At 55.5% G+C, this 12351-nt stretch overlaps 1 protein-coding gene across 2 annotated transcripts; it reads right to left on the bottom strand.

The window, feature by feature from the left end:
* Nucleotides 1-414: 414 nt before the first annotated feature.
* On the bottom strand, nucleotides 415-11321 carry Panx2 (pannexin 2). 2 transcript variants are annotated; one of them, XM_057792173.1, is made up of 4 exons: nucleotides 10708-10841; nucleotides 9500-9706; nucleotides 2231-3694; nucleotides 415-1760 (listed from the first exon to the last, which is right to left on the bottom strand). In XM_057792173.1, exons 2-4 carry the CDS (start codon nucleotides 9531-9533, stop codon nucleotides 1417-1419), a joined length of 1842 nt encoding a protein of 613 aa, XP_057648156.1. In that variant the 5' UTR covers nucleotides 9534-9706; nucleotides 10708-10841; the 3' UTR covers nucleotides 415-1416. The 2 variants fall into 2 exon arrangements, with proteins under 2 accessions (XP_057648156.1, XP_057648155.1); XM_057792172.1 differs by lacking the exon at nucleotides 9500-9706 and having other exon boundaries at nucleotides 10708-11321.
* Nucleotides 11322-12351: the final 1030 nt, after the last annotated feature.

The raw sequence follows: 12351 nt of genomic DNA, 5'->3' as shown, positions 1-12351 counted from the left end.
GAATGTCGCTCTTAGCTACTGCTCCTGTGCCATGCCTGCCTGCTGCTACACTCCCCGCCATGCTGTTCTGAAGCTGCAACCAACTCCTCCCCTCCCCCGCCCGCCAATAAATGCTTTCTTCTTTAAGTTGCCTTGGCCATGGTGTCTCTTCACAGCCATAGAACAGTAACTAAGACACTATATTCTTCCCCAGAGAGCTCTCTTCATCTCTGTCCTCCCACAACCCCACAGTCCAGCACCCCCTGGTCCCCCTCCTCACACTTCTGGGTGGAGGCCTGATGTTCTTGCATCTTGGGCTGCCTGGCCCTGCCCACCATTTCCCAGTGGCTCCAAGAGATGCCCAGGTGCGGATGGGTGTTGCAGGCTGGGCAGGCAGCACTAGTACAGGGAGGCAGGGCCTCAAAGCACAGGGAGTTATCAGAATAGTATTTATTGATATGCTCAGTGCTACCTTGTTAATACTTCGTCACGTGGCGCGTGGCTGAGGTAATAGGGGTGGGGCCAGTGGGGCCTGGACTCCCATGGGAAGCAGCCCAGCCGGCAGCTGGGGACCCGGGAGGGGGATGTGGTTATTGCGTTGTATTTCCTCCCTCACTTGCACCCTGGTGCCTATGCCTGCTCTCACCCACTGCTCACGTGGGTGCCATTCGCACACTCACACACACTCAGGCTCACTCACACCACACTTGCTCCCTAACTTGCTCATGAGCTTGCTTGCGCGTGGGCACTGTGCCCTCTGGCAAACTCAAGCACTCAGGCAGGTGCTCATACCCACACCTGCTGACCTGCACGATTACACCCACCACTGCGTGTGCCACTCACACACACCATCCTTTGCTTGAAATGCACCCTAATTCTCCTGATGATAAATAAGCTTGTCAGTTACAGTAATCATAGTAAAATAAAGTGTGTGTCAGGCTATGAGGAGAAAGTGCATGTTGATTTGGACCTGTGGCAGCCCTCGGTTCCCCGACCTCAAGGCATTAGGTTCCTCTGCAGGGGCCAGGCCCTTAAATGAGTGACCCTTGGGGGGTCTGTCCTGAGGCCAGTGCCACGTTTCTCAGCATCTCCCTTACACACCCTAGGCCGGGCCTCACTAGGTCTGCTGAGCTGTCTCAGCACACAACGAAACCCACGAGAAAAATAAACTCTCCCGCTTGCGGCCCAGTACGCAGCGGGGGGCCTGATGCTGGGGGGGCATCCTACCCCCTACCTGGCGCTCTTGCCCCAGCCTGCACCTGTGGATGCCATGGTGAGCCAGGTGGAAGGAGTGCTGGGCCCCGTGGCATGCAGACAAGAGGCTGGGGGTATGGGCAGTACCGGGTGAGCCGAGTTCAGGTCTACTCAAGGCTAGGCTCAGCTGGGCCATCCCTGGCTCATGCAGAGAGTTTTTGGCGGCCTGGGAGGCCCTGCCCCTCAAAACTCCACAGTACTCACAACTGTCCTTGGCTCCTCGAAGGTGGCGATGAGGATCTGCTGAGGTGGGGGAATGGTGAGGAGGTCGCCCATGTCTGAGGGTGCACAGGGACCTCCATCTTCCTCTTCCCGGGCCTCGTACAGTGTGCTGATGTGGAGCAGGGGGTGAGTGGCATTTCGGCTCAGAATGGTGAGGGGGTCAGCCTTGCCCAGACTACCTGGTGACAGGGGGGCGGCAGCAGGAGCCGCAGGGGGTGAACAGACATGAAACGGGCCCCCAGATGGAAGCCCTGGCAGGGCAGGCTCTGTGGGGTATGGGAGTTCCTTCTCGGGGGGTGGAGCATCTGCAAACAGACAGGAACACAGGCATTTCACCATCTAGCTCATTCCTATAGCCCTCCCAGTGCTACCCATGGGACCTGCTGGGCCCCTGGCATCCATGGATGGCAGGCACCCTTGCACTTAGCAGCCTGCCTGGCTAAGTCTCACTGTCTAGAAATAGCAAGGCTGTTGGCGGAACATCCCCCACCCCCTGTAGTGGCTCACATCTGCCTGAAGCCTGTCTTGACCAAAGAAGATATGTTCCCTGGTGACTGCGGTCCTGCCTTCCTCCTCATCCTCTGTCTTACGGGAGGCCTGCCCCTCACCTTAGGAGCAATGCACCAGCTGGCCCTGCTGACTGGTTGCCACTTCATCTACATTGTTCTCTGGTGTTTTCTGCCCTGTGCCCTAGACAAAGGGACTGCCAGTTTCCTGCTCAGGGCTCCCTGGGACTCTCCATCCTGCCCCATCCCCCACCTGCCTGGCTCCCTACCTTTGGTGGGTGCTGCAGCCAGGCCCAGACCACATTCTTCTGTCTGGGACAGAAAGCCACCTTCTTGGCTCCGGGAGGCTGGGAGGGCAGGGGGAACTGCTTCAGTCTTGGCCTTCTTGGTACCTAGAATGTAGGGATGCACATCCAAGGAGAAGTGACGAGTATGTTTCTTGTCAGAGACAGCAGGTGGGGCAGGGGAGGGACCTGGATCACCTCCACTACCCTTGTAGTGGTGGGCAGCCCGGGCACCGGCATCCAGCAGCGGGGCAATAAGCGTATCTGTGGCTGTCTTCCTGCGTACGGGCTTGGGCTTCTCGGCCTTGCTGTTTTCCACCCGCATAATGGCCAGCTGCTCCTTGAAGGGCTGTGGCAGCGGGTTGCTGGTGGGGATCCACTTCATTTTCTTACGGGGCCGCTTGACCACAGGTGGCTCAGCCGAGCCATCAGGTTCCGCAGGGTTGATACTGGGGTCCACAGTCTGGATGCCTGAATCCCGCACAGTGGGCGTGGTGTCGTGGTTAGACTGAGCCAAGGCTGCCAACAGCTGCCGCACCACGTTGTCGTACATGAGGTCACTCTCGTTGGTGATGAAGTCCAGCCGATTGAGCGACTTGATGTGGTCACGGTTCTCGTTGCAGAACATGGCCAGGATGTTGATGTCACAGAACTGTGAGCGCCGCCACTGCCGGCGCGTCTTGATGCCCACCTTATGGAGTTTGTCAAAGATGAAGTTGCTCTTGCGGAAGATGAAGAGGTGGATGAGGTTGACTAGAATGATGAGGTTCATGAAGCAGAGCAGGACAATGTCCACACCTGCAATGATCCGCTGCAGTTGCACGGACGGCAGCTTGCAGCTGACACGCACCGTGGGCCCAGGGCTACCCACTGGCCCATCAGGCGAGGCACCCAGGGCACAGGTGAACTCATTCTGCTTCTGGGTGGCATAGTAGGTGCATAGGTAGGAGATGGGCACTACACTGAGCAGCAGGATCAGTACATGCCGTGCCAAGTACAGCTTGGCCAAGAAATTGCTGCGGCCCCGGCGCTCCAGGTACTTCTCAAACAGATTCTGCTCAGGGCTCTTCTCCTTCTCGGCATTCTCAATGATCTCTCGCTTCTCCCGCTCCGTAATGCCCGGCCCCTTGGACTGGATCTGCTTTTCAATCTTGGGGGCCCGGCCCTCGGCCGCTCGGTGGTAGCAGTTGTCAATCTCCTGAAGCAGGAAGTTGAGCTCGGAGGTGAGGCGCGTGGAGGCCAGGAACTCCCAGCCCAGTGCGGGTACATACATGATGGCAGCAAAGGCCAGCAGCGCGTAGGGCAGGAACTTGTGCTCAAACAGCGATGGCCACAGGCTGGCATCCACGCCGGGCAACGCATCCCGCAACTCTGTCCAGCAGTAGCCACGGGCGTACAGCGCCTGGTCACGGGTGAAGTTGTGCGGAGTGTAACAGTAAATTGGTTCCTCTGAGGGTAGAGAGGAGACATGGGCTAGGGCAAGAGGTGGGAGTAGCCTGAGGAAGACCAGGTCTTGGGATGAAGGGCATGAGATAGACCCGATCCCATCTCTGCTCAGACTTACCCCCTGTGCAGGTGGCTGGGCTCTCTCATGTCCATGGCCTCTATAGCCCCACCCATAGAGCTGCTTGCCTTATGCCGGGCTGTTGTTTCCTAACGGACTCACCCCTTAGGCCAGTTTTCCCTCACTGTGTCCCGAGTACAGTGTGGTGTGTGTAGTTCCCGTTCTTACAAAGTAGTTAGCCAGTGTTTGTATGTACTGAGGAACTGACCAGAGCTGGTCTAGAAAGGCCACAAAGACTGTATGTACAGGACAAACCAAGGTATAGAGAGGATCACGACAAGCCATGCTGGCAGCCAGGGTTTCCCTTTCAGCATCCCATAAGGACCAAAAACCAATCCCGGCCATTGGCTTTGCACTGTCAGGACTGGTGGCCTGGATGCTCCTCTCTAGCCAGAGGCAGTCACATAAGTCCAAATTCCATGAAAAAAAGATTGTCTAAGACCGGTGAAAAGGGTCACACAAGTCCCCTGTCCTGGAGGAAGGGCAATGTGGGAACTCTGGATGCTGGTGGACACGGACAGGGGACGCTCAGTGGCTGGATGCATCTGCTTCTGAAAGTGAACAGGGCCTGTTTGCACTTAAGCGGGTACACATGCTCGCACCAGGTCAGGATGAACCTTGTGCTGCAATCCTACGCTTGTAATTCACTTCCAGAAAACTTGGAGGCTCAAAGTCCACCAGATTGGGTCATGATCCCTAGACCATGGCCGCCTGTGTGGCATTAACCCAAGCCAATTCCTCCTTAGCCAGCTCTTACGGTCAAGCCTGACCCCAGAGCAGGTCAGTTAGAAGCCTCTCCTGCTCCGGCTTAAAGTCCTTCATCAGTGTTGAGATCAGGAAGTAACACAATCTAATTGGCTAGTCTGTCTGAACCTAGTCTTGAGTTAATGCAGATAGGGAGATGGCAGAGAGCCCAGCTGGAAGATCAATTTAAGAGTTTGAATATGGCCAAGTGGTGGTAGTACACGCCTTTAATCCCAGCACTTGGGAAGTAGAGGCAGGCGGATCTCTGTGAGTTGGAGGTCAGCCTGGTCTAAAAAGAGAGTTCCAGGACAGCCAGAGCTGTTGCACAGAGAAACCCTGTCTTGAGCCCTCCATGGCCCAAGTTTGAATATGAAATTTTCTTTATAGGCTCATGCCTTTGAACATCTGTGCCTACCGGGTAGCACTGTTTTGGTCGGTTTGTGGCATCTTTGGGAGGTGGGGTCTAGCTAGAAGCATGGAACTGGGGGAAGACCACAGGGGTTTTATGCACCTCGATGTGAATGAGCTACACCAGGAATCACCCTAGCCATATGCCTTTTCCCCATGTTGGAATGTATTCCCTGAAATTGTGAACCAGACCAGATTCTTCCTCCGTTAGGTCGTTTCTGCCACAGCAACTAGAAAAATAACCAACACGGACATTAATCACAGGTGATGCTTTCAGGGGCCCAAGAGGTGGGGGACAGAGACCCCACTAGCTGCATGTTCTTCTTGTAGTACCAACATTTAGGGGCCCTGGCCCCATTCTAGTTTAGTCTACGACCTTGGTCAGCATCTGGGAGTATATCCATCTACTTACACTACCACACATCATGAAGGCTCAAAGCAGCTTAGGGCTCAAGGACTATCAGAACATAAGAACCCAGTCAAGGAGAGCCCCAAAGGCAGGGCCAATGTGGCCACTGGTCTTCCTGATACAGTCCTGAGAGGTATGGAGGGCCCCAGTAGACGTGTGGGTGAGTTAGACAGAGTGAGCCTTGCTCTGATGGTCAGGTACAGGGGTTGCTTGAAGCTGAGGCCATGTCCACATGAGAGCTGGGCACCTAGTCATGGTCAGGGGCTGAAGAGGAGGCTATGGATAGTCAGGGAAAGCTGATCCCTTTAACCTGAGGTCCTGGAGGACAGGTGTCCAGGGCAGGGTGAGCTGGGCTTTGAGAAGAGCAAACAGGGAAAGCAAAGGAATCAGCTCTCTTGGTTGGAAAAACGGAATTTTATTCGCATATATATATATATATATATATATATATATATATATATATATATATATATTGTCCTTACAGCTGATCCCTAAAGCCACAGAAGGTTGCGTGGTTTTCTCTCTGCAAATTTGTCTCCCACCCTGTATCAAGCCAATCCCTACGGCCAGCCGAGCTGCAAGCTGGACAAGCGAGTGGAAAAACCCCCTGACTCCCATGGGCACATCCAGTGGGGCCAAACTCCTCCTTTGCTGGCCTGTGTCTGCAGAGGCACGTGGCGCTTCTGATGGCACAGCTGATACCAAAGGACCTAGAGGAGTGCAGGTGTCCAAGCACGGCTGGGTACCACAGGGTGGTGATGCTGTGGACTTGTCGTGCTGGGCCTGAACTGGGCAGGATGGCAGGTACCCAGACACTACAGTGGCTGCACGGAGCTCTCCGACTAAGGCCCCTCTCATGGGGTTTCCCAGGGGTGATGAGCCTTGCCTGGGTAAGTACAGGCGCTCACCGAGGAGACACACAAAAGCTGGTTCATTTCAAGGCAGACAGGGATGTCTCTGGAGAGTGCTGTTGAAGGATTCTTTCCCCAGAGCATGGTAATGTGTATACCTGGGCTCCTGGGCACCCTGCTGTTCACGAGAGTGCACTGGGGTTCCTAGCCAAGGAAACTGCTTGCCAGTCCAGCACTGACACTGCCTACCCCGCCACAGTGGCATGGCAGCAACAGTAATCACAGAGCACTGAATGCGCACGGGAACCTCCAGAAAAGCAGGTCTAAATAGTATGAGCACAGACAGGGTTGGGCTGCACTTGAGCCCTAGACACAGCTCCAGCCCACTCCTAGGGTCCAGCCTACATACAGCCCAGCTCACCTATGCCTCTGTCACTTGTGGAAGGAAGAAAACCTTTCAGGGGATCCCTGGTTCTGCTGAGGCTGCTGCCTCTGGCCAGCTCATAGCTACCACTGTCCTCTCAGCTCCTTCAACCCCAGGTCAGTTACAAAGCCTTTCCAAACTCCTTCATGGTGGAACGACAGCTCCCAAGAGGACCGTATCGTGATTTCTGGGCCTTGTGACTGTGTCGCTTTGTGTAGCAAGAATGACTCTACAGCAGAGATTAAGGACTTTATGGGAGATGATCCTGGATGACCTGGGTGGGACAATGGAATCTCAAGAGTCCCTTTCAAAGGCAGGCAGGGGTGGGTAGAGAAGGCCTGAGCCAAATGACATGTTGTAGTTAGGTCCTGAAGGTGGGAATGAGCTTGCCACTGGAAGGTCCAGAAAGACTAGCCCTGCCTGCATTTTATCCACATTGTAATACTCACTTCTGCAGAAATGAAGGACAACCGTTTTCCTTAATTTTTAAACGTGTGTGTGTTTATGAGTATGTATGTGAGCGTTATGTGTGCCATGGCATATGTGCAGAGGTCAGGGGACAACTGATGATATTGGTTCTCTCCTCCTACCCTGTGGGTTCTGGGGATCAAACTCAAGCTGCTAGGTTTGGGGCAAGCATCTTATCTCACCAGAGTCGTTTGTTTGCCTTTTGGTGTGTGTAAGGTGCCGGGGGTCAACCTACGACCTCCAGCATGCGAAGCAAGTGCTCTGCTGCCGAGCCACACCCTAGACCTGGACATTGTTTGAAGCCACTGAGTTTGTGCTAATCTGTTCCTGCAGTGTGGGCAGATAACAGGTGGCCCTGGCTTCTGGCAGGCTGACTGCCTCGTCTACGTGTGTAGGTGTGGGTAGTACTCTATCCTAGCACTCCCTGCAGTGCTATGGGCGGATACTTCTGAGTGCTGCAGGCCTTCCCATACCTGGGACAGAAAGGGTTGACTTGCAGGGGCTAGTGTCTGAGTGCCTCCACCCCACCGGCCCCCTATGAGATCCATCTTGCTGGGTGCCCAGGAAAAGTCCAGAGGCCAAGTCAGGACTCACCTGTGTTTATGGGTATAGGGTATTTTCAGTTGTCCTATTTTAAAGAAGAATACTAAGAATGAGACACATACAGGGTGACATCTCACTTGTGTGAGCTTGATGGTCACACCTAGGCGATATCCAAAAGTCCCCCCAAGTCCCTGGGACCTGATTATTTGACCTCTCAGTCTGGGTTTGAGCAGTCTGGTGACTCTTTGCCTCCTTCCCTACCCCCCCCCACCTCTGCTTCTGGACTTTGTGTACGGGGGGCCCCCACTCCTGCCTGAGCGCTAGTGGAGCTACTTCACGGCAGTTCTGGCCCCTTCACCAGCTGCTCTCCAGACAGGAGTCCTCTGAGATTTTCCAGGGCTGCCCCTCCACTGTGAGCTCTACCTCCAGGTCTGCTGGGTGGGGACCAGCAGCACTGAGCTCAAGGAAATTCATTTTAGCACAGTGGAACCCATGACAAGAAGGGAGGACTCCTCCTGAGAGGGTATCCACATGGCACCCTCCGCTGACATTCAGAATTGAATGCCCCCATAAGCAGAATCCGGGTGTATGCAGAAAAAAAAAAATGGAGGGACCGTTGGTCATACTGGTCACAGTACTAGCAGTGGGGTGGCTGGCTTAAAACAGCAGACATGTACCTCACAGATCTGGAGGCCGGAAGTCCAAAATCCTTCAGGCAGGCCCCAGTCAGAGCCCTGGCACAGGATCCTGAGTATGCACCTGTCCTGCCTTCTCCTATGTTCTCACTGAATGGTTCCCACACTCTGATGGGTCTTGGGAGAAGGAACCATTAAGGCATCCTTCCCCCAGACTCGGTTCTCTTGTATCTGAGGTCCCTGGATGCTTCTAGACTCTGTGGGGCAAAAGGATGGTAAAGAGCCACAAGAAGCTACTGTACTTTTCTGAATATCAGTCAAAGGCAAGAGAAGCAGTCAATGCTTCAAAATTGTGCAGGAGGTCAGGGAGAGCAAAGGGTAGGATTAAGGCTGGTTGTTCAGTTTCTCTATCCTTGGAAAAGAGCAGGATTACTGGTCAAGTATAGCTGCTTGTCTATGCTGCAGCGGGCCAGGACCCCTCCTCATACTTGTGGTAGAACTAGTTTAGCATGGGTATATAGGCTTAGACATGTGGGCCTTAGGAGGGCACATGCATTTCTGAGAGAAATTTCTGAGAGAAAGCACAGGAGGTTTGAAGGAACAGGTCCAGGGTCAGGGCTGGCTCTGGGGACATCCTGATGGTTCCAGGCCCAGCTGGATGCAGGGTGTTCGGTGTCCTCACAGGTGACAAGCCGGGTTGGCAGTGTCAGAGGGTAGGGCTCACATCAAGGGATTCACCAAAATGGCCCAGTCTGTGTATATATACCCACATCTGAGGTTACCCTACTGTGTGTGTTATAAGGAGAGCTGTGGTCCCAAGTATCTGCTGAACTCCTAGCCTGTACCTGTGAACTGACAGAGTCTGTGCAGATGTAGCTGAGAGTGAAGTAGACTATCCCCAACAGTACGGTATCCTGGTGACTCAAGGGAGGGAAGCAGACATGGGGAAATCCCCAATAGTGGGCAGACATGATGCTTAGGTGATACAGCGACAGGCCGAGGAATACCAGGGATGGTCTGCAGCTACCAGCTAATCAGGAAGAAAGGGTCCTTGTCATCTCTAGGGCATCCAGAGAGAACTCAGCCCTGCCCACACCTGGATTTTGGGCTTCTGGCCCCCAGAACTGCGAGGCACACGTCTGTTGTTGTAAGCCAGCCACCCCATGGCCGGCATTGTGACCAGCTCGGCCAAAGGCCCCTTTATGCACCTGGGTGTGACGGGAGGCCCCACTGTGCCCTCATTCTTCTGTCTTGCTTATGGGGACATCTAATCCTGAGTGTCAGAGCCTTTGGTGTGCAAGGATGGAGACCAGGAGAACTTCCTCCACCCTTGAGGTAGTTTTATGCAGTCTGAAGGACGCCTCCTCTCAGGTTTGACATCTCTAGGTCCTGGAGTTTCCTGAAAGGTAAGGCACCTGTGGAGGGTGGTGGAGAAATGGGTATCAAAATACCTGCTCTGGTTGCCCAGGAGCTGCAGAGGGCAGAGCGACTTGCCCCTCCAGAGGAACTCTAGAGCCCTGGCTGCCTTCCTCCTGCTGTGAAACTGGCACCTCTGGGCCAGCCACACATTAGCCCTGTGTATGTGGATACCTAGGCTTGAGTCCTTGCCTCAGCTCAGCCCCAGGTGGGAGCTGCTATTTCCTGTCTATGTGTGAAACCAGAAGGCAGCTCCCTTAGTGCCTCCCGTTGGCTCACTGGTTCTGTTCTGGTCTTGTCACCTTAGACAGGGCCCACCGTGCACGGGCACTTTCCTGGGTATGACCACAGTTGCACCCACATGCTCCCTCTTACACTAGGCCCCCCTGACCTAACACTTCAGCCTCTTTCCTGACCTGCCCCAGCTTCCACCTACATCGCCTTTGCCAGCCAAGGGTGGACCTCTTGGGCCATCATTGCTTGATGTCCTCTAGGATCAGCCATGTCTGGCCTCTTCTGCAGAAAACCTTTGGGGGGGGTACTTCAGAGCTCCTCAGGAGTACCCCCACTTTCCTATACTATCCGCCCCGTGAAGCATCATGGGATTTTCACTATCCCTGGGCAGTGGCTCTCAACACTTACAACATCCTTCTCTAGTCCTTATTGGCTACTCCTCCAAGTCTCAGTCCACACTGTGACATTCTACAACTCAGACCCCATGTCCCAGTGACAGGCCTACTCTCCTCACGGCTTGAGGCTGAAGGAATGCAAAGCCAAAACAACAATAAAACAGAGGAGGGCTCTCCAGGAGTCCCTGTCTCCCTTCAACCCCTCATGCCAGACTGAGGTGCTGCCCAAGGTCTGGGATGAGACCCGAGGGCAATGCCTCACAGCCTGGCTAGGTGGGTGCGGTCCAGTTGGAGCTAGCTGCCTGGCGCTGAGAGCGAGCGCGCTCGGAGCGCTGGTCGCTAAACACCTGCGGTCGCGCGCCTTGCCTCACCTGCGAAGTTCTTGGTGAAGACCAGGGTGACCAGCAGGATGGGTACCAGCACGGTGCCGATGGTGACCACGCGGTCGAACGGCAGTTCCAGCTTGAGCTGCAGCAGCAGCGCGGCCAGCGCGCCCGCCTTGTCGTCCTGCGAGCCAGGCAGGATCAGCTCCCTCAGCTTCTCGCCCGCCAGCAGCGCGGTCGCCATGTCCGCCGACTGCTCCAGGAGGTGGTGCATGGGGGGCGGGGGCGCGGCCCGGCGGGGTACGGGCGGGGGGCGCGGGCGGGGCCGCGCGCCGGAGAGGGCGGCGGCGGCGGGGGGCGGCGGGGACTGAGACCGCGGGGGCGCAGGGCGCGGGGCGCCGGAAGGGGGATGTCAGCGGGGATGCGGCGGGGCTCGGGGGTCTGCCGCCCCGCGAGGAGGGGTCGGGCTGCCAGGGCGCCGGGCCGCCGCCGCCCCCTCTGTGCGCTGTAGCCGGCCCGCGCCCTGCGTCCCTCCCGGGGGCGGCGGCGGCTCTCCTGCCTGGGCCGCGGGGCCCGCTCCCGCCGGGGAGGGGGGCTGTTTACCTGCGGCAACTCCGCGGCGTGGCTCCGCCCCCAGGCCCCCCCCCAACACGTAGCTGCGGCGTTGGCGATGACTTTGCAAAAAAAAAAAAAAATTAAATAAAAAATTTTTAAAAATTAATTGAAAGAACGGAGTTCATAGTGACCATCCTCTAGCGTCAGGGTTGGGCCGAGCACCGGCTCCTCTAACCCTGGGCACTGAAAGGGACGGATTGCCCACTGTGGGGTTAGATCTTGCCTGGTGGCCTGAGGTTTGGGTTTCTAGTTCCACACCTCAGCTCTCTTGTTCCTCACTGGACCCTGGGTCCCTCATGAGCGCAGAGGCTGCCCTGTGAGGTGTTGCAGACCTGGGCAAGAAAACCCGAACCTCTTTTCCCAGGCTAGAGCCTGCACAAAAATGTGGGGCGTCCTCTCCAAGGCTCCCTCCCAGATGCCTCTTTACTGCAGCCATATCCCTGAACCCAGGGGCGCTCAGTTAAACGCTGTGATGGGACGTTACCCTGTCACCTCGTGCGGATATGCATGCTTGCTTGCTAACCCAGCACCCAGCTACTTCACCCACAATAACATTCATGGAGCCGTGCCAGCTCGTGGGGGCTTCCTGCCATCACTCTGATTGTCATCTGACACCCTGGGCCACCCACATGTGCTGTCCTCAGGAGCTACTGTACACAAACTTCTGTGGCCTTGGCCTCCTGCGGGATTCCCTGGCTCAGTATCCATCATCGTCTTTCTTGTCTTTGTGTGTGCCTGAAAGCAGTAACTTCAGTAACTATCCATTAGCTGATCTGGAAAGATCTCCACCGACTAAATCAGAACCTGGAGGGGGGCAACTGTCCCCTCTGTGGTGTGACTCTGACCTTTACCTGTGAAGGATGCATTGTTGCTTCCACAGATTTTATTTTCGCCTTACTCCCTGCTGATGTTAACTGCACCTCACTCCCCATTCCTAGTTGCACTGAGATGCCCCAGTTACTATGACAAGTCATCACCCCAGGTTCCCATGCAGTCATTCTGAGGCCTCTGAGAATTCCCTGCACCCTCATTGGCTTCTCAGAAGGGCTGTGCTGTTTATACTCATCAGCCTACCTT

Source organism: Chionomys nivalis, chromosome 17 (assembly GCF_950005125.1).
Source record: "Chionomys nivalis chromosome 17, mChiNiv1.1, whole genome shotgun sequence".
Lineage (NCBI taxonomy): Eukaryota > Metazoa > Chordata > Mammalia > Rodentia > Cricetidae > Chionomys > Chionomys nivalis.
This window is presented reverse-complemented; position numbering and strand designations above follow the sequence as displayed.